The sequence below is a fragment of the Eriocheir sinensis genome, chromosome 19, assembly GCF_024679095.1.
Source record: "Eriocheir sinensis breed Jianghai 21 chromosome 19, ASM2467909v1, whole genome shotgun sequence".
In the NCBI taxonomy this organism is placed as follows: domain Eukaryota; kingdom Metazoa; phylum Arthropoda; class Malacostraca; order Decapoda; family Varunidae; genus Eriocheir; species Eriocheir sinensis.
Genome location: NC_066527.1, coordinates 16,205,335 through 16,233,014, shown reverse-complemented (window position 1 = coordinate 16,233,014; position 27,680 = coordinate 16,205,335). Strand labels below are relative to the sequence as shown.

The 27,680-nt window shown below is 43.6% G+C and overlaps 1 protein-coding gene across 2 annotated transcripts in view; it reads right to left on the bottom strand.

The window, feature by feature from the left end:
* The window catches only part of LOC127000778 (cholinesterase 1-like), a 56,102-nt gene extending 42,097 nt beyond the window's left edge, over positions 1-14,005 (bottom strand). For both annotated transcript variants that reach the window (XR_007754503.1, XM_050864811.1), the window contains exons 1-11: positions 13,847-14,005; positions 9,314-9,501; positions 8,618-8,770; positions 8,167-8,317; positions 7,294-7,479; positions 5,553-5,764; positions 3,405-3,555; positions 3,075-3,253; positions 2,467-2,632; positions 771-900; positions 362-476 (exon numbers count right to left, since the gene is read on the bottom strand). Coding sequence is in view for 1 of the 2 variants with exons in the window: in XM_050864811.1 (XP_050720768.1) it covers positions 362-476; positions 771-900; positions 2,467-2,632; positions 3,075-3,253; positions 3,405-3,555; positions 5,553-5,764; positions 7,294-7,479; positions 8,167-8,317; positions 8,618-8,770; positions 9,314-9,496 (1,626 nt within the window). In the remaining variant the exon portion in view is untranslated. The remainder of the gene's footprint in view (positions 1-361; positions 477-770; positions 901-2,466; positions 2,633-3,074; positions 3,254-3,404; positions 3,556-5,552; positions 5,765-7,293; positions 7,480-8,166; positions 8,318-8,617; positions 8,771-9,313; positions 9,502-13,846) is intronic.
* Positions 14,006-27,680: the final 13,675 nt, after the last annotated feature.

Sequence of the window (27,680 nt, the reverse complement as noted above, 5' to 3'; positions counted from 1 at the left end):
TCTGTCTGTGTATTTGTCTACCTGTGCTTCTGTCTACTAATCTATGTATCTGTTTCAACTTATACTTTTATCTACTAATTTATCAACTTATTTATCTATCTATCTATTCTACTTTACTATTTATCTCTCTATCTGTCTGTCTGTCTTTACTTGTTTACTTATTCATCTACTTTTCTAGCTACTTATCTTTATCTATCTATCTATCTGTCTATTAGTGTGTCTGTCTGTATATCTATTAACGAGACCAGCTATCTATCTGTCTATATCTACTACTACTACTACTACTACCCTATCTATCACCACCACTACTACTACCCCCCCCACTACTACTACTATACTACCACTATACTACTGTACTCACCTCAGTGCGCGGGTCGGGCCTCATCTTGGCAGTCGGGGTCAGGCTCAGGTATTGAAGGTTGGTCGGGGTCACCGGCGTCCAACGGAAGCCCAGGGAGAGGTCTGGCGTGGGGTTCCTGGTGGGGGGAGGGAGGGGGGAGGGTTGTTACCATGGTTGTTATTCTCTCTCTCTCTCTCTCTCTCTCTCTCTCTCTCTCTCTCTCTCTCTCTCTCTCTCTCTCTCTCTCTCTCTCTCTCTCTCTCTCTCTTATTATGTACCTACTCCTCCTTTCACATTCTTTCTCTAATCACACTTCTTCCCTCTCCTCCCACTGTTACCAACTAAATTATTTTTTTTATATAATCTGGACCATAGGGTCAGTGTGGTCTGAGTTCCTGTGTAAATCTATGTAAATCTTTCTCTCGCTCACCCCGTCGCCGCGAAGGTCGTCCACAGCCTCAGCATCACCTCGCTCAGAAACAGGTCGTCGGTGCGCTCCAGGGGCGGGACGCTGAACACGCTATTGGACAGGTACTGAAGGTCGTCCCCGTGGCCCACCCCTGGAAGGACGCGGGTGAGGGGCGGGTTAATGAAGGGGGTGTTGATGGGTGAATAATAGGGTTTGCAGGTCAATTAGAGTTAATTTACATGTAGACAAAAAGTTAATCAAAACGTAAAAAGCAGGTTAATTGGCAGGTAAATAGCAGGTTAATTGGCAGGTAAATAGCAGGTTAATTGGCAGGTAAATAGCAGGTTAATTGGCAGGTAAATAGCAGGTTAATTGACAGGTAAATAGCAGGTTAATTGGCAGGTAAATAGCAGGTTAATTGGCAGGTAAATAGCAGGTTAATTGGCAGGTAAATAGCAGGTTAATTGGCAGGTAAATAGCAGGTTAATTGGCAGGTAAATAGCAGGTTAATTGGCAGGTAAATAGCAGGTTAATTGGCAGGTAAATAGCAGGTTAATTGGCAGGTAAATAGCAGGTTAATTGGCAGGTAAATAGCAGGTTAATTGGCAGGTAAATAGCAGGTTAATTGACAGGTAAATAGCAGGTTAATTGGCAGGTGTCACCCACTCTCTTCCTGTTCTTCATCAATGATCTTTCCATAACAAACTGTTCTATTCACTCATACGCTGACGACTCCACTCTGCATTATTCAACTCCTTTCAATAGAAGGCCATCCCAACAGGAAGTACACGACTCCAGACTGGAGGCTGCAGAACGCTTAACCTCAGACCTTGCTATCATTTCCGATTGGGGTAGAAGGAACCTTGTGTCCTTCAATGCCTCAAAAACTCAATTTCTCCACCTATCAACTCGACACAATCTTCCAAACACCTATTCCCTATTCTTCGACAACACTCAGCTGTCACCTTCTTCAACACTAAATATCCTCGGTCTATCCTTAACTCAAAATCTCAACTGGAAACTTCACATCTCCTCTCTCGCTAAATCAGCTTCCTCGAGGTTGGGCGTTCTGTATCGTCTCCGCCAGTTCATCTACCCCGCACAGTTGCTATCCATATACAGGGGCCTTGTCCGCCCTCGTATGGAGTATGCATCTCACGTGTGGGGGGGCTACACTCACACAGCTCTTCTGGACAGAGTGGAGTCTAAGGCTTTCGTCTCACCAGCTCTCCTCCTACTGATAGTTTTCTACCTCTTAAATTCCGTCGCGATGTTGCCTCTCTTTCTATCTTCTATCGCTATTTTCACGCTGACTGCTCTTCTGAACTTGCTAAATGCATGCCTCCCCCCTCCCGCGGCCCCGCTGCACACGACTTTCTACTCATGCTCATCCCTATACTGTCCAAACCCCTTATGCAAGAGTTAACCAGCATCTTCACTCTTTCATCCCTCACGTTGGTAAACTCTGGAACAATCTTCCTTCATCTGTATTTCCTCCTGCCTACGACTTGAACTCTTTCAAGAGGAGGGTATCAGGACACCTCTCCTCCCGAAACTGACCTCTCTTTCGGCAACCTCTTTGGATTCTTTTTTTTAGGAGCAGCGAGTAGCGATTTTTTTTATTTTTATTATTGTTTCCTTTTTTTGTGCTCTTGAGCTGTCTCCTTTGTTGTAAAAAAAAAAGAAAAAAAAAAAAGGTTAGGTGGCGTTCACGTACACTTGAAGTCAATCGTCATGTTCGTTCTAATCGCCAGTTCCGTGAAGCTGTTCTGGCCGCGGTGGTCCAGCTGGTACATGTAGACTCCGTGGCCGTAATCAGCGTCACGGGCGTGGAACTGCGAGGCGAGGTCGTGAGGCATATTGAAGAATACGTCCCCGAACATCTGTGGAGAGAGGGATTGGTCAGAAACAGGGAGAGAAGGATACAGCTCGGGGTGGACGCGTTGAGGTCGTGAGGAAAAACGAAGAAATCTGTGGAGAGTGACGAGTCTTATAAGCTCTCAGACACTTCCGCCTCCCACACCACCTATTTCCAAAGGGCAAAATGGATATTAGTCGGGTTCTAATGAGTGTTTCTTTAGGTTCATGGCGCAGAAGAGGGGTCAGACTACCAAAAGTGTCATAAAACCACCCCTGGAAATGCCTAAAACTCCTACGACAGCCTTGTCAGATATGTGTGGCTGAGTCCCGAAGTGTTTAAGAATATGTCCGTTAGTGTGTAAAGTGGAAGAGCTATATGAATGAAGGGATGGGAAAGAGAACAACAACAACAACAAAAAACTACCACTACCCCCATCATCACACCTTCCCAGCTCACACCCTCACCTCAATCCAGCGGTCAATGTTGCTCTGCGTCAAGGTGAGGTTCCCGGCGCCCAGGTAGTGGAAAAAGATCCTTCGCGCCAGGAGGTAGGGCTCCTCGTCCTGGTCCGTACCCACCGAGTAGGCGGCGAACCTCTCGAACTCTGACAACAGCTGCTCCCCCGCCGGGGTTGTGAGGGCGCCTGAGGGGAGAGAGAGCAGTCTTATTCCTCTCTTCACCCACCTATCCTTTTCCCCTCTTCCCATCACTTACTCCCCTCACCTCCTCTTCTCTCCTCCCCTTCCGTCTCCACCCCTCCTCTTTCCCCTCCCTCCCCACCCACCCCCACTTACCCAGCCCGAAGAAGGCCCCCTCGTCCCGGCACACCCCCGAGATGACGTCCACCTTGTTGTACCGCCCCTCCCGCACCAGGTTGGCGGGGTAGTCGGGCAGGTAGTCACCGTCCACGCGCGGCACCATGTGGAAAGGGAAGTTGTTCCAAGTCTGTGGGGGAGAGGAGTGGAGTAAGACGGAGTGGAGATGAGTGGAGTAGAGTGGAGTGGAATGGAGTTTGTTTCAAGTAAGTGGAAGCGGGAGTAGGAATGTGAGTGTAGTTTGGAAAATACGTATATCAATGGAGTATAAGATTTAAGAGTTTGGGAATGTATTAATATAAGCTCTTTCACGGCTGTTTGAGGTGGAATGGAGTGGAGTGGAGTGGAGTGAAATGGAGTGGAGTACTGGAGAGGAGTAGTAGAGAGCAACGGAGTGGTTTGGTATGGAGTGGAAAGGAGTGGAGTGGAGTTTGTGTTTAAGAAATGTGGAAATGGGGATTGAGAGTGGAGTGGAATTTGTATTTAAGGAATGTGGAAATGGGGATTGGGAGTGGAGTGGAGTTTGTGTTTAAGGAATGTGGAAATGGGGATTGGGAGTGGAGTGGAATTTAAAGAATGTGGAAAATGGGGATTGGGAGTGGAGTGGAGTTTAAGGAATGTGGAAATGGGGATTGGGAGTGGAGTGGAGTTTGTGTTTAAGGAATGTGGAAATGGGGATTGGGAGTGGAGTGGAGTTTAAGGAATGTGGAAATGGGGATTGAGAGTAGTTTTTAAGGAATGTGGAAATGGGGATTGGGAGTGGAGTGGAGTTTAAGGAATGTGGAAATGGGGATTGGGAGTGGTGTGGAGTTTGTGTTTAAGGAATGTGGAAATGGGGATTGGGAGTGGAGTGGAGTTTAAGGAATGTGGAAATGGGGATTGGGAGTGGAGTGGAGTTTAAGGAATGTGGAAATGGGGATTGGGAGTGGAGTGGAGTTTAAGGAATGTGGAAATGGGGATTGGGAGTGGAGTGGAGTTTAAGGAATGTGGAAATGGGGATTGGGAGTGGAGTGGAGTTTAAGGAATGTGGAAATGGGGATTGGGAGTGGAGTGGAGTTTGTGTTTAAGGAATGTGGAAATGGGGATTGGGAGTGGAGTTTGTGTTTTAGGAATGTGGAAATGGGGATTGGGAGTGGTGTGGAGTTTGTGTTTAAGGAATGTGGAAATGGGGATTGGGAGTGGAGTGGAGTTTGTGTTTAAGGAATGTGGAAATGGGGATTGGGAGTGGAGTGGAGTTTGTGTTTAAGGAATGTGGAAATGGGGATTGGGAGTGGAGTGGAGTTTAAGGAATGTGGAAATGGGGATTGGGAGTGGAGTGGAGTTTAAGGAATGTGGAAATGGGGATTGGGAGTGGAGTTTGTGTTTAAGGAATGTGGAAATGGGGATTGGGAGTGGAGTGGAGTTTGTGTTTAAGGAATGTGGAAATGGGGATTGGGAGTGGAGTGGAGTTTAAGGAATGTGGAAATGGGGATTGGGAGTGGAGTGGAGTTTAAGGAATGTGGAAATGGGGATTGGGAGTGGAGTGGAGTTTGTGTTTTAGGAATGTGGAAATGGGGATTGGGAGTGGAGTGGAGTTTAAGGAATGTGGAAATGGGGATTGGGAGTGGAGTGGAGTTTAAGGAATGTGGAAATGGGGATTGGGAGTGGAGTGGAGTTTAAGGAATGTGGAAATGGGGATTGGGAGTGGAGTGGAGTTTGTGTTTAAGGAATGTGGAAATGGGGATTGGGAGTGGAGTGGAGTTTGTGTTTAAGGAATGTGGAAATGGGGATTGGGAGTGGAGTGGAGTTTGTGTTTAAGGAATGTGGAAATGGGGATTGGGAGTGGAGTGGAGTTTGTGTTTAAGGAATGTGGAAATGGGGATTGGGACATGTGGATAGTCTACTAGAAACACGTGTCCACTAGGAATGCAGGGTGGAGAACGCAGAGAAACATGTCACCTCCACACCTCCACATGCCTCTCTCTGGCCTCTCGTTCTTGTTTCTTTATTTGGAGCAGCGTGCGGCGTCCATTTTTCGATGCTGATTTTATTTCTTTCCTTTTAGCTCCCTCCCTTATGGTGACAAACAAACCACCCACACCTACACCCATTTTCACCACCCTCACACCCACACCCACCCACACCCACCTCGCCTTGCAGAGATGTCATCACGAGGTCGCTTGCAGGCACGTTCTGGAGACAGTTGAGGAGCGCCACGCTGTCCAGCCGACCGTCCACCTCCACACCTGCGCACTCCATCTGGCGGCCCACACCTGCTGCCACGCGCTTGGGGTCATCCAGACGGACTGCCCAGGGGTTCAATGCGGTGCCCGAGTGCATGATGGCGCGGTGGAAGAGTCCTGAAGGTGCGGGAGTGAGGGGGAGAGAAGGAGAAGCAGGAATGAGTAGAGATGACAGACAGACAAACAGAAGTAAATAATGAAAGAAAACAAAGAGAAAATAGATAGGAAAAGACATACACACGTAAATAAAGAGGGAAAGAAAGAAAGAAAGACAGACAGAGAGAGAAAGAAAGACAAAAAAACCGAGTAAGAAAGCGAGAAAGAAGGAAGTCATAAAAAAAACAAAGAAAAAGAAAACAAACAAACAAACAAACAAAGAAAACAAAGAACACTTTCTAAACTGCCCTCTTTCGGATTCTATCCCTCTCTGTGTTCCTTTATCTCCAATTTCCTTTCCGGCCATTCTATCTCTGCGGTAGACAGTCACTGTTCTTCCCCTAAACCTATCAACAGTGCTGTTCTACAGGTTTTCTGTCCTATCACCCACTCTCTTCCTGTTATTCATCAATGATCTTCTATCCATAACAAACTGTCCTATCCGCTCATGCGCTGACGACTTCACTCTGCAGTATTCAACTTCTTTCAACAGAGGACCCTCTCAATAGGAATTACATGACTCCAGACTGGAGGCTGCAGAACGCTTAACCTCAGGCCTTGGTATAATTTCCGATTGGGGTAAAAGGAACCTTGTGTCCTTCAATGCCTCAAAAACCCAATTTCTCCACCTAGCTACTCGACACAATCTTCCAAACACCTATCCCCTATACTTCGACAACATTCAGCTGTCACCTTCTTCAACACTAAATATCCTCGGTCTATCCTTAGCTCAAAATCTCAACTGGAAACTTCACATCTCCTCTCTTACTAAATCAGCTTCCTCGAGGTTGGGCGTTCTGTATCGTCTCCGCCAGTTCTTCTCCCCCGCACAGATGCTTTCCATATACAGGGGCCTTGTCCGCCCTCGTATGGAGTATGCATCTCACTCCACTCACACAGCTCTTCTGGACAGAGTGGAGTCTAAGGCTCTTCGTCTCATCAGCTCTCCTTCTCTTACGGACAGCCTTCTACCTCTCAAATTCCACCGCCATGTTGCTTCTCTTTCTATCCTCCATCGATATGTTCTACTGCTCTTCTGAACTTGCTAACTTAACTGCATGCCTCCCCCCTCCCGCGGCCCCGCTGCACACGACTTTCTACTCATGCTCACCCCTATACTGTCCAAACCCCATATGCAAGAGTTAGCCAGCATCTCCATTCTTTCATCCCCTTCACTGGTAAACTCTGGAACAGCCTTCCTTCGTCTGTATTTCCTCCTGCCCATGACTTGATCTCTTTTAAGAAGAATGTATCAAGACACCTCCATTCGAAACTGACCTCTCTTTTGGCCAGTCTATACTTATCACTATATGAGAGCAATTGTTAGGGGGCTTTTTTTTTACATCTTTTTGCTACCCTTGAGTTGCTCTCTGTGCTGTAAAAAAAAAAAAAAAAAAAAAAAAAAAAAACTAATATTTTAACGCACACAACTCCCCCCCACCCCCACTTGCCTTACCTCACCCCCCTGCCCTCCCCTCCCCTCCACTAACCTTCAGCTTTGGGCGTCAGCATCTGGAAGTGGACGGAGGCGCCCCCGGCACTCTCGCCGTAGATCGTCACACGCTTTGGGTCGCCGCCGAAGCTCCTGATGTTCTCCTGCACCCAGCGGAGCGCCAGTGTCTGATCCTTGAGCCCCATGTTGCCGGGAATCACATCGTCCCCGGTGTAGAGGAAGCCTGTGAAGGGAGGAGGCGTTAAGGGCATGAGGGAGGGTAGGAGAGGGAGGGATGGAAAGGGAGGGTAGCATAAGAAAGGTAGAGGGTCAAGTGGGAAGGAAAGAGAGGGAGGGAGAGAGGGACGAGTAGGCAAGGGATGGGAAGGAAAAGGAAGGGAAGGGAAAGGGGCGAGTTGGGGAAGGAAGGAATGGAGGAATTTGTAAAAGATGAAAGATGGGAGACAAAAAGGGAGGGAAGGGAGTGAGACATGAATTGAGGTAATTGAAAGGACGGAGAGAAGAAGTAATGAGAGAACAGACAGTTGATGCAGAATGAAAACAAACTGCATGAAGGCGGGAAGAACAAGGAGCTTTAACAAGAGGACAGCTGAACGAAAGAGGAACGGACAATGAACTGGATGGCGGAAGAAAGAACGCAAGGGGAGCGAAACACCCGCCCCCCAAGAGACACAGGGCCATATTCTTAAACCTCTCTCCGCCCCGGGCACGCACATCTGACAAGGCTTTCATAGGAGTTTTGAGCATTTCCAGAGGTACTTTCATTGACCCTGGTGGTAGTTTGACTCTTCCTCTGTGCCATGAATATGAAAACCGCTCATGCAAAACCCGATTCATCTCGTTTTCGGCCTTTGGAAATAGTTGATGTGAGATGCGGAGGTCTCTATAAGTACCAACCACAGAACCTCACCAAGCGTCCCCAAACGGTACTGCGGCGACACCAGCACCACGTCCTTCGTCAGCAGCGGCAGCGGGGAGCCTCCAGCCAAGTCAGGGTCCCCCATGAAGAAGCCGCCGCCGTGGAGGAAGACCATCACGGGAAGAGGCTCGTCACCACATAGCTGGCGAAGAGATGGAAGGAGGAGCGTGAAAGGGGCAGTTCATCTCCCTGTTTTGTCCCTTTCCCGCCTGCCCAGCGATGCCAAATTATCGTACTTTGAACATCGTATTTTTAGCATTTTCATTCCTAAAACTCTCGTACCTTTACAAATAACGATCGAAAATTAAAGTTATCGCTGAAAATGTTAAATAGTGGTGATGTTTTTTTCACTTACGCAATAGTTATGTCAGAAACTACGAAAAGGCAATGCGATGAGAACGATAATTTGGCAACGCTGCGCCTGCCTCGTCACCTGGCTCACCTGTGGAGTGTAGACGTGCAGGTAGAGGCAGTCCTCCTCGCCCACCACCTTCATCTCCCCGCCCCCTATCAGACCTTCGAAGTCGAACTGAGGACACTGGGGCGGCGCGACGCTCTCCTTGACGCCCTCCCACGGCTCTGAAGGCACCGGGTCCTGGAGAAACATAGGACACTGTAGTTGCGCGTGGCCCCGGTGTTCATCTCTGTCTCATCGCCGGTTGGACGGAGGTGGAGAGGAAAAAACGGTAAGGAGAGGTGAAGAAAAAGAAGGTGAAGGCTCTGGGTCCTGAAGAAACAAAGGACAATGTAGCTGCGCGAGGCCCCGGTGTTCATCTCTGTCTCATCGCCAGTTTTGGAGAGAAATGAGGCAAAGGAAAATGAGGGTGAAGGCTCTACTGGGTCCTAAAGAACACACACACACACACACACACACACACACACACACACACCTAGCAAAACGGGAGGATGAAACTGAGACAAACAAAACAAAAAACAAAACAAAACCTGGTACTAAAAAGAAAAAAAAAATAAGATAACATTGAAAAAAAAAGAGAACAGAGAAAATGGAAGAAACAAGCAAACAAACAAAAAAAAAGAGAACTAATACAAAACTTCAGAAGAAAATTGAAAACAACAAAAAAAAGGAGAAAAAAATCCGTCATGGAAAGAAAAGAAGACGAAAAAGATCTCGCCTTACCTTGAACCTGAGGGCGCCGACGGGAGGCTTGGCGAACGGAATCCCTCTGAAGGAGAACACTTTCCGCTCGCCGCCCGCCTCCAGCGTCTCCCCCTTGAAAACCCCGCCGCTGAGGGTCACCTGCACACCGCCCTCCCCCGCCACCGCCGCCGCCACCACCCCCAGCAGGAGCAGCCTCAGCATCGTGTCTGGAGGAGGGATGAAGATGCTGGTTTTGTCGTATTTTGCTTTTTACTTAATTTGTTTTCTTGTTTTGTTAGTTTGTTATTAGTGGGTTAGTTTGTTTGTTGTTTATTTTAAGATGTTCATTACCCCCCCCCCCTCTATCCCTCCACTTCTCTAATCTTCTATATTCTTTTTTTTTTTTTTCCTTTTCCCGCATCGCTCTCACTTTCATTTCCTGTTTCTCTGCGTCTCAGGTGTTTGTGGAATGCTGAACAGGTGGCTAATGATGTCCTCTACCTGCTTCGTTTCCTCCCTCCGTCTACCCGACTTCCATTCCAAGCTTGGAGTCGTATTTGCTAAAACTACACCCCTGTTTTATTTTTCCGTTCATCCACTCTTCTATTTGTAAAGCAGTTCTCTTGTTGTTTGCTGTAAATACACTACTCGTTGATTTGTTACTTCCATCAACCATTCTGTTTGTACACCATCTAATTATTAAACAGGAAATTCGTAAACTAATTTTTGTCGATCCAGTTCTTAAACCAATCCTTGCCTATCCAATTCATACACCAATTCTTGCCTATCCAATTCATAAACCAATTCTTGCATATCCAATTCATACACCAATTCTTGCATATCCAATTCATACACCAATTCTTGCCTATCCAATTCATAAACCAATTCTTGCCTATCCAATTCATAAACCAATTCTTGCCTATCCAATTCATACACCAATTCTTGTCTATCCAATTCATAAACCAATTCTTGCCTATCCAATTCATAAACCAATTCTTGCCTATCCAATTCATACACCAATTCTTGTCTATCCAATTCATAAACCAATTCTTGCATATCCAATTCATAAACCAATTCTTGCCTATCCAATTCATAAACCAATTCTTGCCTATCCAATTCATAAGCCAATTCTTGCCTATCCAATTCATAAACCAATTCTTGCCTATCCAATTCATAAACCAATTCTTGCATATCCAATTCATACACCAATTCTTGTCTATCCAATTCATAAACCAATTCTTGCCTATCCAATTCATAAACCAATTCTTGCCTATCCAATTCATAAACCAATTCTTGGCTATCCAATTCATAAACCAATTCTTGTCTATCCAATTCATAAACCAATTCTTGCCTATCCAATTCATAAACCAATTCTTGCCTATCCAATTCATAAACCAATTCTTGCCTATCCAATTCATAAACCAATTCTTGCCTATCCAATTCATAAACCAATTCTTGCCTATCCAATTCATAAACCAATTCTTTCCTATCCAATTCATAAACCAATTCTTGATATCCAATTCTTAAACCAATTCTTGCCTATCCAATTCATAAACCAATTCTTGCCTATCCAATTCATAAACCAATTCTTGCCTATCCAATTCATAAACCAATTCTTGCCTATCCAATTCATAAACCAATTCTTGCCTATCCAATTCATAAACCAATTCTTGCCTATCCAATTCATAAACCAATTCCTGTCTATCCAATTCATAAACCAATTCTTGCCTATCCAATTCATAAACCAATTCCCGTCTATCCAATTCATAAACCAATTCTTGCCTATCCAATTCTTAAGGGCCCCCCCCACGGATTTGACGGAAAAATCGAAAAATATGGCCTTATTAGGTTTTTGTCTCTAAAATTAGTAGCGTCATGTGGCAACATTTTGGTGAAGTAAGAACCCATTATGAGCACTAGAAGTGATTTAAACGTGGGTTTAAATGCTTGTTAAAGGTCCGGGCGCAACACGCGGGTTTGTTTATATCCTAGTAAAGTCCTATAAACTCTCACGTTTTCATAAGATAGATATTTATTCTTCTTCTTTACATTACAATCGTACATCTGGAAGTACCTCAGGCATGGCTGAGTGAGGTACAGTGCTCCGTGACAGATCAAGGCCACTCAGTAGCCTGCGGGCTGGGGAATAAAGAAGATGTATGTCAAATTTGTCGTTTGACGACCCTCTTATCCCTGTTTTTCCTTATTTTTCGTTGCTGCTGGGTAACGAAATCATTATGGGTATACACAGCAAGCTTCAGCAATTACGAAAACGCAAATTAGAAGCTGGCAGGAAGTCTTTAGAGGAAAAACGTAAAAGACAGAGGGAGGAAGCCACATGCCGGGACGACACCGCGACTCCTCACCATCCGTCTCCCACCTCACCACACACTTCGTCCACCACCATCACTGCACTACACACGTCCTCCACCTCACAAGTCTCGGAGCAGAAAGAAGTGGTGGATAAGGCGAGCGAGGAAAGGGATGTGGAAGGAGCTTTGGGTGGTGGTGAAACGAATCCACATCCAGCTGTTTCTATCTCAAGCGCAGAAAAACGAAAGAGACGTTCTTACAAGGAAAAAGAAGAGGAAGTGACGGACGAAGAGAATCTTATATGTAAGAAGAGTGACATTAGGGAAATTGCAAAACACGTTAGGTGTAACAAGTACAAGGAACATGGAGTTACGTGTGAATTTACCCATCATCAGTGCGATGTGAACATAAAAGTAGTATGCCCAAAGTGTAAACATATTATATATAACAATAGTGAAGCAGGTAAAGTGAAATGTGGAAATACTGGTTCATTCAGAGTGACAACAATGATTATCTATTTTGTCATGTTGCTGGGGCATGGTTATGCTGGTGTTGAGAGGCTTTGCAGTATGCTGAGTTTGCGTCACTTTTCCAGTAATATTTATGTGAAATACGCTAAATACATCCATGAACAAGCTGTGGAAAATGGAAGGGATATTTTGAAAAGAAGTAGGGAAGCAGTGTTTCAGTTTTATGCTCAAAATCTAGACAGACATCCAGATGAAAGCGGTGTCCTCAACATCGATGTCACTTATGATGGCTCCTGGCAGAGAGGATAAAAAGTCAAATTTTGGAATCGCAGCAGTAATTGATGCTCAGACAAACCTCATTATAGATTTCGAAATCAATTAAATAAAAAGAAAGATGAGAAATAAGAAATTGGAGAAGGAACTGGCCAATGAGAGGGGAGCGTATTGCGAGCGGAAATCTTCACTCAACTTTAGAGGTGTTTTTCTCAGAACGTAAGTTATCGGTCTTTACGTTTAAATTTCTCCCATGTTTCTCAACCGATTTTCTTCATTCTAGTATGTCTTTACAGAACGTAAAATGTACTAAAAGATTGTGAGTCTCGATTTTTAATACAGGTAATACATTTTATGGCATCACTGCAAATGTCTGTTATTTAACGCGCATTCCGGAATCACTGAAATTCATTTTTTTTTTGTGGAAAATTAAAACATCAATTAAATAAAACAGACTCACAGAAACTTTGCAAAAATACTTAACTTTTAGCTACGCAAATATGAAAAGTCAATGATTTAACAATCAAGAGAAATATCAAGTTTTATTCAAACTTCTAAAAATAGCCATATATGCCAAACCGAGAAATATATTTTTTTCTTTTTTTCAGGAGACGTTCCATCAGATCAAAACATAGTATTAGGCCAATTTGCAATATAAAAAATAAGGTAGTTAACTAGATATAAGAGTTTTCCCAAACCGTGTCAAATCCGTTGGGGGGGCCCAATTCATACACCAATTCTTGCCTATCCAATTCTTAAACCAATTCTTGCATATCCAATTCATAAACCAATTCTTGCCTATCCAATTCATAAACCAATTCTTGCATATCCAATTCATAAACCAATTCTTGCCTATCCAATTCTTAAACCAATTCTTGCCTATCCAATTCTAAAACCAATTTTTGCATATCCAATTCTTAAACCAATTCTTGCCTATCCAATTCTTAAACCAATTCTTGCCTATCCAATTCTTAAACCAATTCTTGCCTATCCACTTCTTAAACCAATCCTTGCCTATCCATTTCTTAAACCAATTCTTGCCTATCCAATTCTAAAAACAATTCTTGCCTATCCATTTCTTAAACCAATCCTTGCCTATCCATTTCTTAAACCAATTCTTGCCTATCCAATTCTAAAACCAATTCTTGCAATTCCAATTCTTAAACCAATCCTTGCCTATCCATTTCTTAAACCAATTCTTGCCTATCCAATTCTAAAACCTATTCTTGCCTATCCAATTCTAAAACCAATTCTTGCCTATTCAATTCGAAAGCCAATTCTTGCCTATCCAATTCTAAAACCAATTCTTGCCTATTCAATTCTAAAACCAATTCTTGCCTATCCAATTCATAAACCAATTCTTGCCTATCCAATTCTTAAACCAATTTTTGCCTATCCAATTCGTAAACCAATTCTTAAACCCCTTGCCTATATTTCTTAAACCTGAAATTTGTGAGCCTATCCCATTCTTAAATCAATGCTTGCCTATCATATTCTTAAGGTCTCCAATACGTACTAGCTTGCAGGACGTTGTAGTTAGCCTTTCTGATAGTGCTGTTCCTGGTCACTACTAACACGGTATCCAGGGAGAGCGAGGGCAGCGAATGAAGGTTATTCCCCACTGACGTGTGTGGAAGTGACTGATGATCAGCTGTTTTATCTCCACGCACGGCTGGGATCAATGTGGTTACCAGCTTATCATTCTTATCGCATCGTATTCTTCGGTTTCTGACTCATAAGTATATACTAAAACATCGATACCTTGCGGTTTTAACACTAAGTTTATTTGGATATCGTTACTGGTGTGGCTACGATAGTTTTTTCGGGCCGGAGACTGATAGATGCAATGTTCTGGGTATACGAGGATCTGGTAACGCTGGCTGAGTGCTGGGATGACAGGAAAAAGTGTCGTACCGCGTCACTCACCCTATCACCCTTGACCCTGAGGAGACGGCAAAGCATGACGACGCCCTCACACTCACCCACCGTGTACACAAACAAACAAACAAGCAAACGAAAACGACTCTGGGGTAATATTCTCTAACACTTTGAGGCCTACAGACCCACATTTGACAAGGCTTTCGGATATTTTCACTGTGTTATTGCAGTTTCTCTAATGCTTTCGTAGAGGTAGATTTTGAGCATAGTGATAGTTTGACAAGGCTCACCCACCCACATTTGACAAGGCTTTCGTAGAGGTTGTTGTGTTAGTATTTTCATGATGGGTAGTTTTAAGAACCTAGTGATAGTTTGACAAGGCTCACACACCCACATTTGACAGGGCTTTCGTAGAGGTTGTTGTGTTAGTGTTTCCATGGTGGGTAGATTTATGAGCATAGTGATAGTTTGACAAGGCTCACACACCCACATTTGACAGGGCTTTCGTAGAGGTTGTTGTGTTAGTATTTTCATGGTGGGTAGTTTTATGAGCCTAGCGATAGTTTGACAAGACTCACCCACCCACATTTGACAAGGCTTTCGTAGAGGTTGTTGTGTTAGTATTTTCATGGTGGGTAGTTTTATGAGCATAGCGATAGTTTGACAAGGTTTCTTCTGCACCGTGAATTTGACAAAAACACTCTGAAACTCGACTGATCCCCTTTGGCGTCTGATAAGGGTGTTGATCCTTTAATTCAACCGTAACTGATTCTATAAATGATCCTGTGACGCATATTTTCCCCTTTTATACTTCCCATTCCTTTCCCCAACTCTTTCTGTATCACCAACAAACACTTAAAACCTTTTCTAAATCACCTTCAAACACAACAGTTATTCTCTTAGTTTCTTCTCTTCACTGTAACGCTTTATTTTTTTCTTCTTTATCTCCCGTTTCTTTCCTACACCCTTTCTTCCTTATTTACAAACACTTAAAACCTTTTCTTCATCGCCTATTACACATTTATTCCCTTAATTTATTTTTCTCTCCTCTGTAACGCTTTATTTTCCTCTCATTTACCTCCCGTCTCTTTCCTACACCCTTTCTTCCTTACCTTCAAACACAAAACCTTTTCTAAATCACCTTCAAACACAACTTTTCTTCTCTTAATTCATTCTTCTCTTCACTGTAACGCTTTATTTTTCTCTTCTTTATCTCCCGTTTTTTTCCTACACCCTTTCTTCCTTACCTTCAAACTCAAAACCTTTTCTAAATCACCTTCAAACACAACATTTATTCTTTTGATTTATTCTTCTCTTCTTTGTAACGCTTTATTTTCCTCTTCTTTACTTACAGTCTCTTTCCTACACCCTTTCTTCCTTACCTTCAAACTCAAAACCCTTTTCTGCATCGCCTATTAACACATTTCCTCTTATTTTTTTCTTCTCTTAATTTCTTCTTCTCTGCAACCCTTATTTTCCTCTTCTTTATCTCCCGTTTCTTCTAACCCTATCTTCCTTATACTAACAAACATAGCTGGGCACGATAATAGAAAACCTTATTCCCGATAACCGATAACTGATAATGAAAAACCTTAACGGCGATAACCGATATTCGTTAACTAGAGACACAAATATAGGCGATAACCGATAACCGATACCCGATATAAATCCACAATTCCGATACTAGCTAGCGATAAGTCCGATAGGCGAAAACGATACTATATTGATATTTCAGATAGAACAACATTGATGAATTCAAATTTTCATTATCTGTATTTTAGGAAACTTACAAAACCTTAAAACCACACGTTGGCACGTACATATGGACGGTAATACTAGAAATGCCTGAACCGGTGTTGTGTTATTTGGCGTCCCCACCGTCAAAAATTGTTTACAAACACTGGTCTCTCGTGAACGGTGCATGCTCAGACCAGCAAGCGTTGACCTGTACAGTCTCACAAAGCTTTCAAACCGTAATTAAGAGTTGCTGGAAGGCTGAATCAGACATATAGTACCACTACCACCATCCTCGCTGTTTTTAGAACGACACTCTGTACGAGTTGTATTTATATGTACAGAGTATACGTCGTTCTAGAAACAGCGAGGATCAGCTTTCAGGAACTGCATTGTGAGACTGTTAATGGTCTGAGCATGCGAAACCAGTGTTTGTAAACTAAAGCGCCAGCTTTTGACGATGGGACACCAAATAACACAACACCGGGTGCCTTCACTATCATGGCATGGTCACAAACGAATATGGAATATCAAATTTGAGGCAGTGAATAATCATTTTTGGGGCAAAGTTAAATGATTTTTCTCTATGATATATTGATTTTTGAGTAGCATAAAAAAATAACCTAATGTTTTAATTTTCATGATCTAAGTATGAAATCTCATCACCGAAGATATTTCATACCCCGAAGTCTTTTCATACAACACCGGGCCACGCATGCGCAGTAGGGAGACAACGTTTTTTTTCTGAGAGGAAAAAAGTAGCGATTATCGCTAGTTTGGTTACAAAAGTAACGAAGATACCGATATATATATTTAAATAAGTAGCGGATGGTCGATAATCCGTTTTTGTTATCAGCGATGAAGTATCGCGATAACTTATCGCGATAACGCCCAGCTATGCTAACAAATATATTTCTGAATCTACTAACACAACAAATTTTCTTTCAGTTTATAATTCTCTGTAACGCTTTATTTTTCTCTAAACTACTGCCTGTCTCTTTCCCCAACCCTTTCATCCTTACGTACAAACATAAAACTCTTTCTGCATCTCCTACTAACCTACTAACAAAACATTTCTTCTTTCAATGATTCTAAAACGCAGCTATCTTTCCCTTCTTCCAGTTTCTTCTCCTACAAACACATGCAGCAATTCTTCTCTCAATATGAAAAGTAAAACGTTTAGAAGCGAAAAGATTACAAGGAGGAAAGTTTTCATACAACACATCCTGACTTCACTGTAAAAGAGTTCACAGCCACGTTCAAGGGCAGAGCAATAGAGATACGAGATAAGGGTCTGTATGTCGGTGAGGGTAACCTTGATGAATCAGGGAAGTAAGTGGAGGTTGATAAGAACGATACAGCCCTTCACGGAACACACAATGAACGAACACAAAGGATGAACTGATACAAGCAAAAAAAGGATGTTCCTGCTGACAGCGAGCGGCGAGTAGCGTTTATTTTTTTGTACTCTTTTTGTTGCCCTTGAGCCGTCTCCTTTGGTGTATAAAAAAAAGCACGGAGATGAAACTGACACCGAGAGACAAATAGACAGGAGGCGATTGACAGCAAGTAGAGGAAGTCAATACCGAAAGACCAAACGACGGAGCGCAGTTGGCAGCACAGAGGAGACCAAAGGACAGGACGGAATTGACAGCATGCACAGAGAGGACACAAAAGGACAGGAGTCGACTGACAGACAGAGAGATGAAAGTCACAACGATATACAAAACTACAGGAGGCAATTGACAGCAAGGAGAGGAAATCAATACCGAAGGACGAAACGACAGGAGCAGTTGACAGCGCTGAGAGGAGACAAAACGAGAAAATCATCACCAAAAGACTGCAGATGCTTGAGACAACGGAGCTCCAAGGCACACACACTGGACGAACACAAAGACCGAACAGACACAAACACAAAGACCGAACAGACACAAACACAAAGACCGAACAGACACAAACATAAAGACCGAACAGACACAAACACAAAGACCGAACAGACACAAACACAAAGACCGAACAGACACAAACACAAAGACCGAACAGACACAAACACAAAGACCGAACAGACACAAACACAAAGACCGAACAGACACGAACACAAAGACCGAACAGACGCGAACACAAAGACCGAACAGACACGAACACAAAGACCGAACAGACGCGAACACAAAGACCGAACAGACGCGAACACAAAGACCGAACAGACGCGAACGCAAAGACCGAACAGACACGAACACAAAGACCGAACAGACGCGAACACAAAGACCGAACAGACGCGAACACAAAGACCGAACAGACGCGAACACAAAGACCGAACAGACACGAACACAAACACCGAACAGACGCGAACACAAAGACCGAACAGACACGAACACAAAGACCGAACAGACGCGAACGCAAAGACCGAACAGACGCGAACACAAAGACCGAACAGACACAAACACAAAGACCGAACAGACACGAACACAAAGACCGAACAGACACAAACACAAAGACCGAACAGACACGAACACAAAGACCGAACAGACGCGAACGCAAAGACCGAACAGACGCGAACACAAAGACCAAACAGACGCGAACACAAAGACCGAACAGACACAAACACAAAGACCGAACAGACACAAACACAAAGACCGAACAGACACAAACACAAAGACCGAACAGACACAAACACAAAGACCGAACAGACACGAACACAAAGACCGAACAGACGCGAACGCAAAGACCGAACAGACGCGAACACAAAGACCAAACAGACACAAACACAAAGACCGAACAGACACAAACACAAAGACCGAACAGACACAAACACAAAGACCGAACAGACACAAACACAAAGACCGAACAGACACAAACACAAAGACCGAACAGACACAAACACAAAGACCGAACAGACACGAACACAAAGACCGAACAGACACAAACACAAAGACCGAACAGACACAAACACAAAGACCGAACAGACACAAACACAAAGACCGAACAGACACAAACACAAAGACCGAACAGACACGAACACAAAGACCGAACAGACACGAACACAAAGACCGAACAGACACAAACACAAAGACCGAACAGACACGAACACAAAGACCGAACAGACACAAACACAAAGACCGAACAGACACGAACACAAAGACCGAACAGACACGAACACAAAGACCGAACAGACACAAACACAAAGACCGAACAGACACAAACACAAAGACCGAACAGACGCGAACACAAAGACCGAACAGACGCGAACACAAAGACCGAACAGACACAAACACAAAGACCGAACAGACGCGAACACAAAGACCGAACAGACACAAACACAAAGACCGAACAGACGCGAACACAAAGACCGAACAGACACAAACACAAAGACCGAACAGACGCGAACACAAAGACCGAACAGACACAAACACAAAGACCGAACAGACACAAACACAAAGACCGAACAGACGCGAACACAAAGACCGAACAGACACAAACACAAAGACCGAACAGACGCGAACACAAAGACCGAACAGACACGAACACAAAAGGTAACGTTCCTGATGACAGCACGGGGAGGATATTGTACCTGTAGTGTTTGGTGTTGCTGGAGACGCTGGAAAGACAAGAAAACACACCGGAATGATCTCTCTGTATCGGGTGACGAGAAGAAACCTTATGGCCATGTTGCAGTGTGCTGAAGGTAGAGTTTGGGGCACACGCTGAAGCTGCGCGTGGCCTCAGTGCTCATCTCCGTCACACTGGTCTGAGGAACTTTTTTTTTTTTTGACAGTAAATAGCTCAAGGAAAAAAAATAATGAAAAAAAAGGTCCGCAAATCTCTGCTCCCATAGAAAGAGTTAAGAGAAGTGGCCCTATTCATCAACGTAGAGGAAATCATTATTGTCATACATCACGGCAAACACTATAAATAAAATTCGCCTGCTCCACAACGGGCTGGGGTCGTCCGAGGTAACGTTGCCAGATTGTCGTACTCAGCTTTCTATGTTTGCTGATTTATTAACACCGCATTTCCTAATTTCTTCTTCTATTCCAACCTACACATCCCCTTTCTCCTCCCACACCTTTCTTCATCCCTTACAAACACAAAACGCTTTCATTATGCCATTTATTAACACCGCATTTTCTATTTAATTTCTTCTTCTCTTTTTTGTCTTCCATATGTGCTTTTTGGCAATAGTTATGGCTCAGGAACCGGTAAACACGAGGCTCTGAGTACGATAATCTGGCAACGGTAGTCCGCGGGGTCCCTCAAGAGAACGTACCGGCGAACGTTATAGACAGCACCGAAACGCAACAAAACAAAACACTAATAATCATCGTTCCCTGACCTATCGAACGGAGCGGTGGCGTAAAGCGGAAAAAATAGCAAGTCAGTCTCCGCGCTCGCTAACGTAATCTTGGATGATGAACCACAGCAAAACAAAACACTAATAATCATCGTTCCCTGACCTATCGAACGGAGCGGTGGCGTAAAGCGGAAAATTACCAAGTCAGTCTCCGCGCTTGCTAACGTAACCTTGGCTGGTAATCTTATGCCGGCACTCAGAATCACGATGAGGCGGCGTTATTTTTTGTGTTATGACGATAAACATGATCTCACCTTCACACCGACACATCCCCCTTTCCCCGCCACACCACCGTTGCCAGATTATCGTACTCAAGAGCCGCGTATTTACCGGTTTCTGGCCCATAACTGTTACCAAGAAGCACCAATAATTAACCATTTAAACGATAACCATATATGAAGGCAGTTGTTTGGGTGATGAGAGCAGTTTTTGAGTCGGAAAGCTGCAAACACAGGAGGCAGAGTACGACAATCTGGCAACGTTGCTCCACACTTTTCTCCATTCCTTACAAACACAAAACGCTTTCATTACCATTTATTAACACCGCATTTCCCATTTAATTTCTTCTTTTTTTTCTCTTCCTTTCCCTCATTTAAATATCTCTTATCTTTTTTCCTCTTCTTTCTTCTCTTTTCTTCTCTTTTCTCCTCTCTTACCTTACTTATTAACACCGCATTTCCTATCTATTTTCTTCTTTTCTTCCAACCTACACATCCCCTTTCTCCCTCCACACCTTTCTCCATTCCTTACAATCACAAAACGCTTTCATTATACCATTTATTAACACTGCATTTCCTTTCTAATTTCTTCTTCTCTTTAACTTCTTCTCTTCTAAACTATACATCCCCTTTCTCCCTCCACACCTTTCTCCATTCCTTACAAACACAAAACGCTTTCATTTCTTTTCTAATTTCTTCTTTTCTTTAACTTCTTCTCTTCCAACCTACAGATCCCTTTTTCCTCCACACCTTTCTTTACTCCTTACAAAGACAAAACGCTTTCAACATCACTTACGTACACGACATTTATTTTCTAATGATCGACTGATTGATAGTTTATTGATGGAGGAGGGAGGAGCCTGCCATCTCAACCCCCAGGCAATACACAGTGTGATTGTACAACTAATTTCTACTTCTCTAACTTTTTTTTTTCACTTCCTTGCTTCCCTGTTCTTCCCTTAAACATTCCTGGATCCCCTAGAAACACACACAAAGCCCTTCCTTCATCATTTACTAACTACATTTTTTTTTAATTTCTTCATCTCTTAACTTTTTTTTCTCCTCTATGTAATACTTTATTCTTCACTGCTTGACCTCCTGATTCTTCCCTTAGCCCTTCATGGATCCCCTAGAAACACACACAAAGCTCTTCCTTCATCATTTACTAACACCACATTTCTTTTTTAATTTCTTCTTCTCCTAACTTTTTTTCTCCTCTATGTAATACTTTATTCTCCACTCCTTGATCTCCCTATTCTTCTCTTAACCCTTCATGGATCCCCTAGAAACACACACAAAGCCCTTCCTTCATCACCTACAGACCCATGTCTTCTCTTAATTTGAAGAGTAAAACGTATGGCAGGGATGAGGTGGCGTTATTTTAAGCGCGTGAGTCATGGTGATCGCCACGAGCTTGTCCGCTCACAACCTTTGTAGAACCCTTGAAAAATACATATTCACTCACTGAACTTTTCTAGAACCCATGAAAAACACTTACCCTCTCACTGAACCCTTCCAGAACCCATGAAAAACACTTACCCTCTCACTGAACCCTTCCAGAACCCATGAAAAACACTTACCCTCTCACTGAACCCTTCCAGAACCCATGAAAAACACTTACCCTCTCACTGAACCCTTCCAGAACCCATGAAAAACACTTACCCTCTCACTGAACCCTTCCAGAACCCATGAAAAACACTTATCCACTCACTGAACCCTTCCAGAACCCATGAAAACACTTACCCTCTCATTGAACCCTTCCAGAACCCATGAAAAACACTTACCCTCTCACTGAACCTTTCCAAAACCCATGAAAAACACTTACCCTCTCACTGAACCCTTCCAGAACCCATGAAAACACTTACCCCCTCACTGAACCCTTCCAGAACCCATGAAAACACTTACCCTCTCACTGAACCCTTCCAGAACCCATGAAAACACTTACCCTCACTGAACCCTTCGAGATCCCATGATAAACTCTTACCCCCTCACTGAACCCTTCCAGAACCCATGAAAAACACTTACCCTCTCACTGAACCCTTCCAGAACCCATGAAAAACACTTACCCTCTCACTGAACCCTTCCAGAACCCATGAAAAACACTTACCCTCTCACTGAACCCTTCCAGAACCCATGAAAAACACTTACCCTCTCACTGAACCCTTCCAGAACCCATGAAAAACACTTACCCTCTCACTGAACCCTTCCAGAACCCATGAAAAACACTTACCCTCTCACTGAACCCTTCCAGAACCAATGAAAAAAACTTACCCTCTCATTGAACCCTTCCAGAACACTTGTAAAACACTTAACCTCTCACTTTACCCTTCCAGAACCCATGAAAAACACTTACCCACTCACTGAACCCTTCCAGAACCCATGAAAAACACTTACCCTCTCACTGAACCCTTCCAGAACCCATGAAAAACACTTACCCTCTCACTGAACCCTTCCAGAACCCATGAAAAACACTTACCCTCTCACTGAACCCTTCCAGAACCCATGAAAAACACTTACCCTCTCACTGAACCCTTCCAGAACCCATGAAAAACACTTACCCTCTCATTGAACCCTTCCAGAACCCATGAAAAACACTTACCCTCTCACTGAACCCTTCCAGAACCCATGAAAAACACTTACCCTCTCACTGAACCCTTCCAGAACCCATGAAAAACACTTACCCTCTCATTGAACCCTTCCAAAACTCATGAAAAACACTTAGTTACTCTTAGCATAACCAATGAAAAACACTTACCCACTCACTGAACCCTTGCAGAACCCCCCCAAAAAAACACTTACCCTTGCGTTAAACCTATTCAGAACCCGCGAAAAATACTTACCCTCTCACTGAACCTCTGCAGAAGCCATGAAAAATAAAGGTGATCAGCATAACAAACTCAAGCCTTTCAGCAATGTTATGGTACGGGAATGAATTGATCGGAGCATTCGTGAGGCAAAATTTAAGGGAAAGGGTGACTCACACGAAATAACGCCTCGTCACCCCTTCCATACGTTACACTTTTCATATTAAGAAAAGAAATGGGTTTGAAGGTGATGAAGGAAGGGCTTTGTGTGTTTCTAGGGGATCCAGGAAGGGCTAAGGGAAGAATAGGGAGGTCAAGGAGTGGAGAATAAAGCGCTATAAGGAGAAGTTAAAAAACCCAACTTGTCTTTCACACTGAGTGGCTGAGTTTCAACTTCATCTTTTACAACTAATACTTCTTTAGATAATCTTGCTTAAATTAATCGTATTTTGCCACAATGTTGGTTGCTAAAGATGCCTTGTGTAAGCATGGCGAACACACCCAGTTTACTTTGGGTATATTATCCTGCTTGATCCCTGTCAGATGAACACACCTCACATGACACCACTTAGGGCACAAACAGCATGCAATCCACTTATCGCCTGACTAGTCTTCACAGACGCAACACACGCCTCTCATCGGTATTTTAAGACACCTTCGCTTCTCACATCAGTATTTCGAAAGGGCAAAGAGGGGATCAATCGGGTTCTAATGAGTGTTTCTTTAGGTTCGCGGTACAGAAGAAGGGCCAGACTACCACCAGGGTCATAAAACTACTCCTGGAAATGCCCACAACTCCTACGAAAGCCTTGTCAAATATGTGTACTTGGGCGACGAAATGTTTAGTAATACGACCCATATCTCTCAGAGTCCTGCTCCTGCTGCCCCCATTGTCGAGTCAGCAGTTTCAGGAGTGCACAATTAGAACGTCCATCCGCTCCCGCTGTCACTCACTCACTCCAATGGCGCCACTATAAAAATTGCCTGCGCCATGACGGGCTTGGGTCGACCACCAGGCCCCTGAAGAAAGTCTACCGGCGCTATATGCAGTCTTAATAATAATAATAATAATAATAATAATAATAATAATAATAATAATAATAATAATAATAATAATAATGTTGAGAAAGTGGAGGAAACCAAACGGGAAGCCTCTTGTGTTATCTAGTGTTGCATTAAAAACCTAACCATTGTGGAGTGTGGAAGATTAAATAGTTTGGTTCGGGCGACTACAAATGTTTTATTATGATTAGCTCTTAAACGCTTCTCTGGGGAGCAGTGACTGAGTGGGTTACAGCAGGCCCTTATCTCACGCGCTTTCGGCTCCCACGTCAACTCGTCCCCAAGGTCACAAAGGAGAGTATTCGGATTCCCATGAGTGTTTTATCACGTTCATGGTACAGAAGAAGGCTTGTCAAACTATCGCTAGGCTCATAAAGCTACCCATGGGAATACTGACACAACCACGTCTACGAAAGTCTTATTGTGTGTGGGTGTGTAAGAATGTTTGAGAAGGTGGCCGCGAATGATATAATTGTTGCATGCACTTCGGTTTCTGGCAAAATAAAAAGCATAAACGCACATTTCTAAGGCGATTTACACACACACACACACACACACACACACACACACACACCGCTTTTTACTGGTTCAGGCTACCACTTACTTGCCTCCTTATTCCGAGAAACACATTTCCCTCAAACGAATGGTGTGGTCCCCTGCCCAACAGAGGCTTGCAACATTATTTATAACTGATGATTCAGCTTAATTATATGTACAAAACGTTTTATAAGGCAAAGAATGTTTCAGAGTGAGTTTAAGAGGACAAACCACGTATTTTCATTGCCAAAAGGCGTATTATTGATTGATTGTTTATTTTTTATTTATTTATTTATTTATTTTTTGTAAAATTTTATCCCCTAGTACCACTAGGGGAAACGGGCCTTTGTCTTAAGACGGCCCGTTAAGAGTGCAGAAAAGCTCCCTCCCTGCGCGGGGGAGCACGGGCTAAGCCTATTGGCGGCCCGTAGCAGGATGTCGACAGACCGACTATATCGGCGATCGAAATCTAGCCGACCGAGTCGGTCTGTCGACGAGGACTGGCGTGTCTCTGTATTTTCTTTCAATGCGGTCAGATATCATAGCAGCCAGGGTCTGCTTCTGACTACAAAATACATCTCCCTAAGACTGAATTTATGAGTTGTGCTTTCTCTTACAATGCGGTCAGACTTCATAACAGCCAGGGTCTGCTTATGAGTACAAAATACATCTCCCTAAGACTGAATTTATGAGTTGTGCTTTCTCTTACAATGCGGTCAGACTTCATAACAGCCAGGGTCTGCTTATGAGTACAAATATTTTCTTAAGACTGATTTTAAGAGGACAAACTCGCTTAATAACCACACATATTTTCATTTCCAAAAAGCGTATTGTTGTTGTGCTTTTCTTTCACTGCGGTCAGACTTCATAACAGGGTCAATTTATGTACAGACAATTCCTGCGGCAACGAGTACCCCAAGGCCGAGTTTAAAAGGAAAAACTCGCTTAACAACCACATATATTTTCATTTCCAAAAAGCGTATTGTTGTTGTGCTTTTCTTTAACTGCGGTCAGACTTCACAATAAGGTCAACTTATGTACAGACAATTCCTGCGGCAACGAGTACCCCAAGGCCGAGTTTAAAAGGAAAAACTCGCTTAATAACCACACATATTTTCATTTCCAAAAAGCGTATTGTTGTTGTGCTTTTTTTTCACTGCGGTCAGACTTCACAATAAGGTCAACTTATGTACAGACAATTCCTGCGGCAACGAGTACCCCGAGGCCGAGTTTAAAAGGAAAAACTCGCTTAACAACCACATATATTTTCATTTCCAGAAGGCGTATTGTTGTTGTGCTTTTTTTTCACTGTGGTCAGACTTCACAACAAGGTCGGTCTATGAGTATATACAAACAATTCCTGAGGCAGCGAGTAACTTAAGAGATTTTAAGAGGACAAACTCGCTTAACAACTACATATATTTTAATTTCCAGAAGGCGTAGTGTTGTTGTGCTTTTCTTTCACTGCGGTCATACTTCATAACAGGGTCGGTTTATGAGTACAAACAATTACTACGGCAACGAATAGCCTAAGACTGATTTTAAGAAGACAAGCTCCCTAAATTCTATGGCAAACAGGGAAGCAGGGCCGTCTCCTTTAAAATATTAGTCAGCCTCTCCACGTCAACATTTTCTGCTGTAACGCGCCTTCAAAGAGCGAGTTTATAGGAGCAACTAAAGCAGAGTGTGATTAAGAGACGGTGGAGGCTTACACTGCTGAACTACCCTCTCTTGGAATGTGAAAAACTACCCTCATTCCTGAAATAACAAGGAAGACGGCTACCATTATTACTACTTTAGCTATTACTGATCGGTGAGGCTCCTTAATGGTTGCCGCGGCGTAAGAGTTGCATAAAATTGTAATACGTTCTGGTGTAATTCTCTATACGTATTTGCCATTATTTGACCGAAACGTTTGAGACTACTTATATATATACATCACCTCAGTACAATGTATAGCACCTTCTCGGGGGTCCTGTAGTCGCTTGGCTGTCTTGGACACCTCTTGCCAAGGATTAAGGACTTACTTTGTGCTGAGCTCCCGTTACCCAGCACATCTTAGCAAGGAAAAAAGACCAAGTTTGAAGCCGAGCTCAGATTCCGTCGCCGCTGTCTGTGGGTCCTCTGTGGGCTGCCGGTGGATGCCTAAGAGGTGAGTGAGGCAGTTCAGGTCATCTTGCTTTCATTTACAACTGTTCTCTCCTTCGTGCATCTCGTAATTGGACGATGTAGTTTTTTTTTTCTTATGTGTTGTCTGTAGCGCCGATAGGCTCTTCTCGGGGGCTTGTGGACGGACCGATAGTGACGCTGGCGAATATTTTTTATAGTGTCTGCCGTGATACGTGACTCTTCTTCCAGGCTTGCGTTCCTTAAATTGGCTCCCTGGTGAGTTCCTAGCGCCCCCCTTCCCTCCCCCCACACACATGCGATATCTGGTGTGCAGGAAACTGAAAACGAATTAAACACCTAACCTTAGTGATATTGACATAGAAAAGTTATTAATTACCCCAACCACGACCTCTACGAAAGCCTTATCAAGTGTGTGTGTGTGTGTGTGTGTGTGTGTGTGTGTGTGTAAGACCCGAAACGCCTTTTGATATGAGCTAAAGACATCCTATCGTTTTAGAAGATCTTTCACTTCACATATCGCTAGTTAATAACATAGATAAGAAACCCGTACGTCAGCGCCTCTTTCTGTCCTTCTCTTATCCTTATCGCCACTCTTATCACGGCCGGGGAAGGAGTGGTCGTGGGTGGACTGCGCAGTAA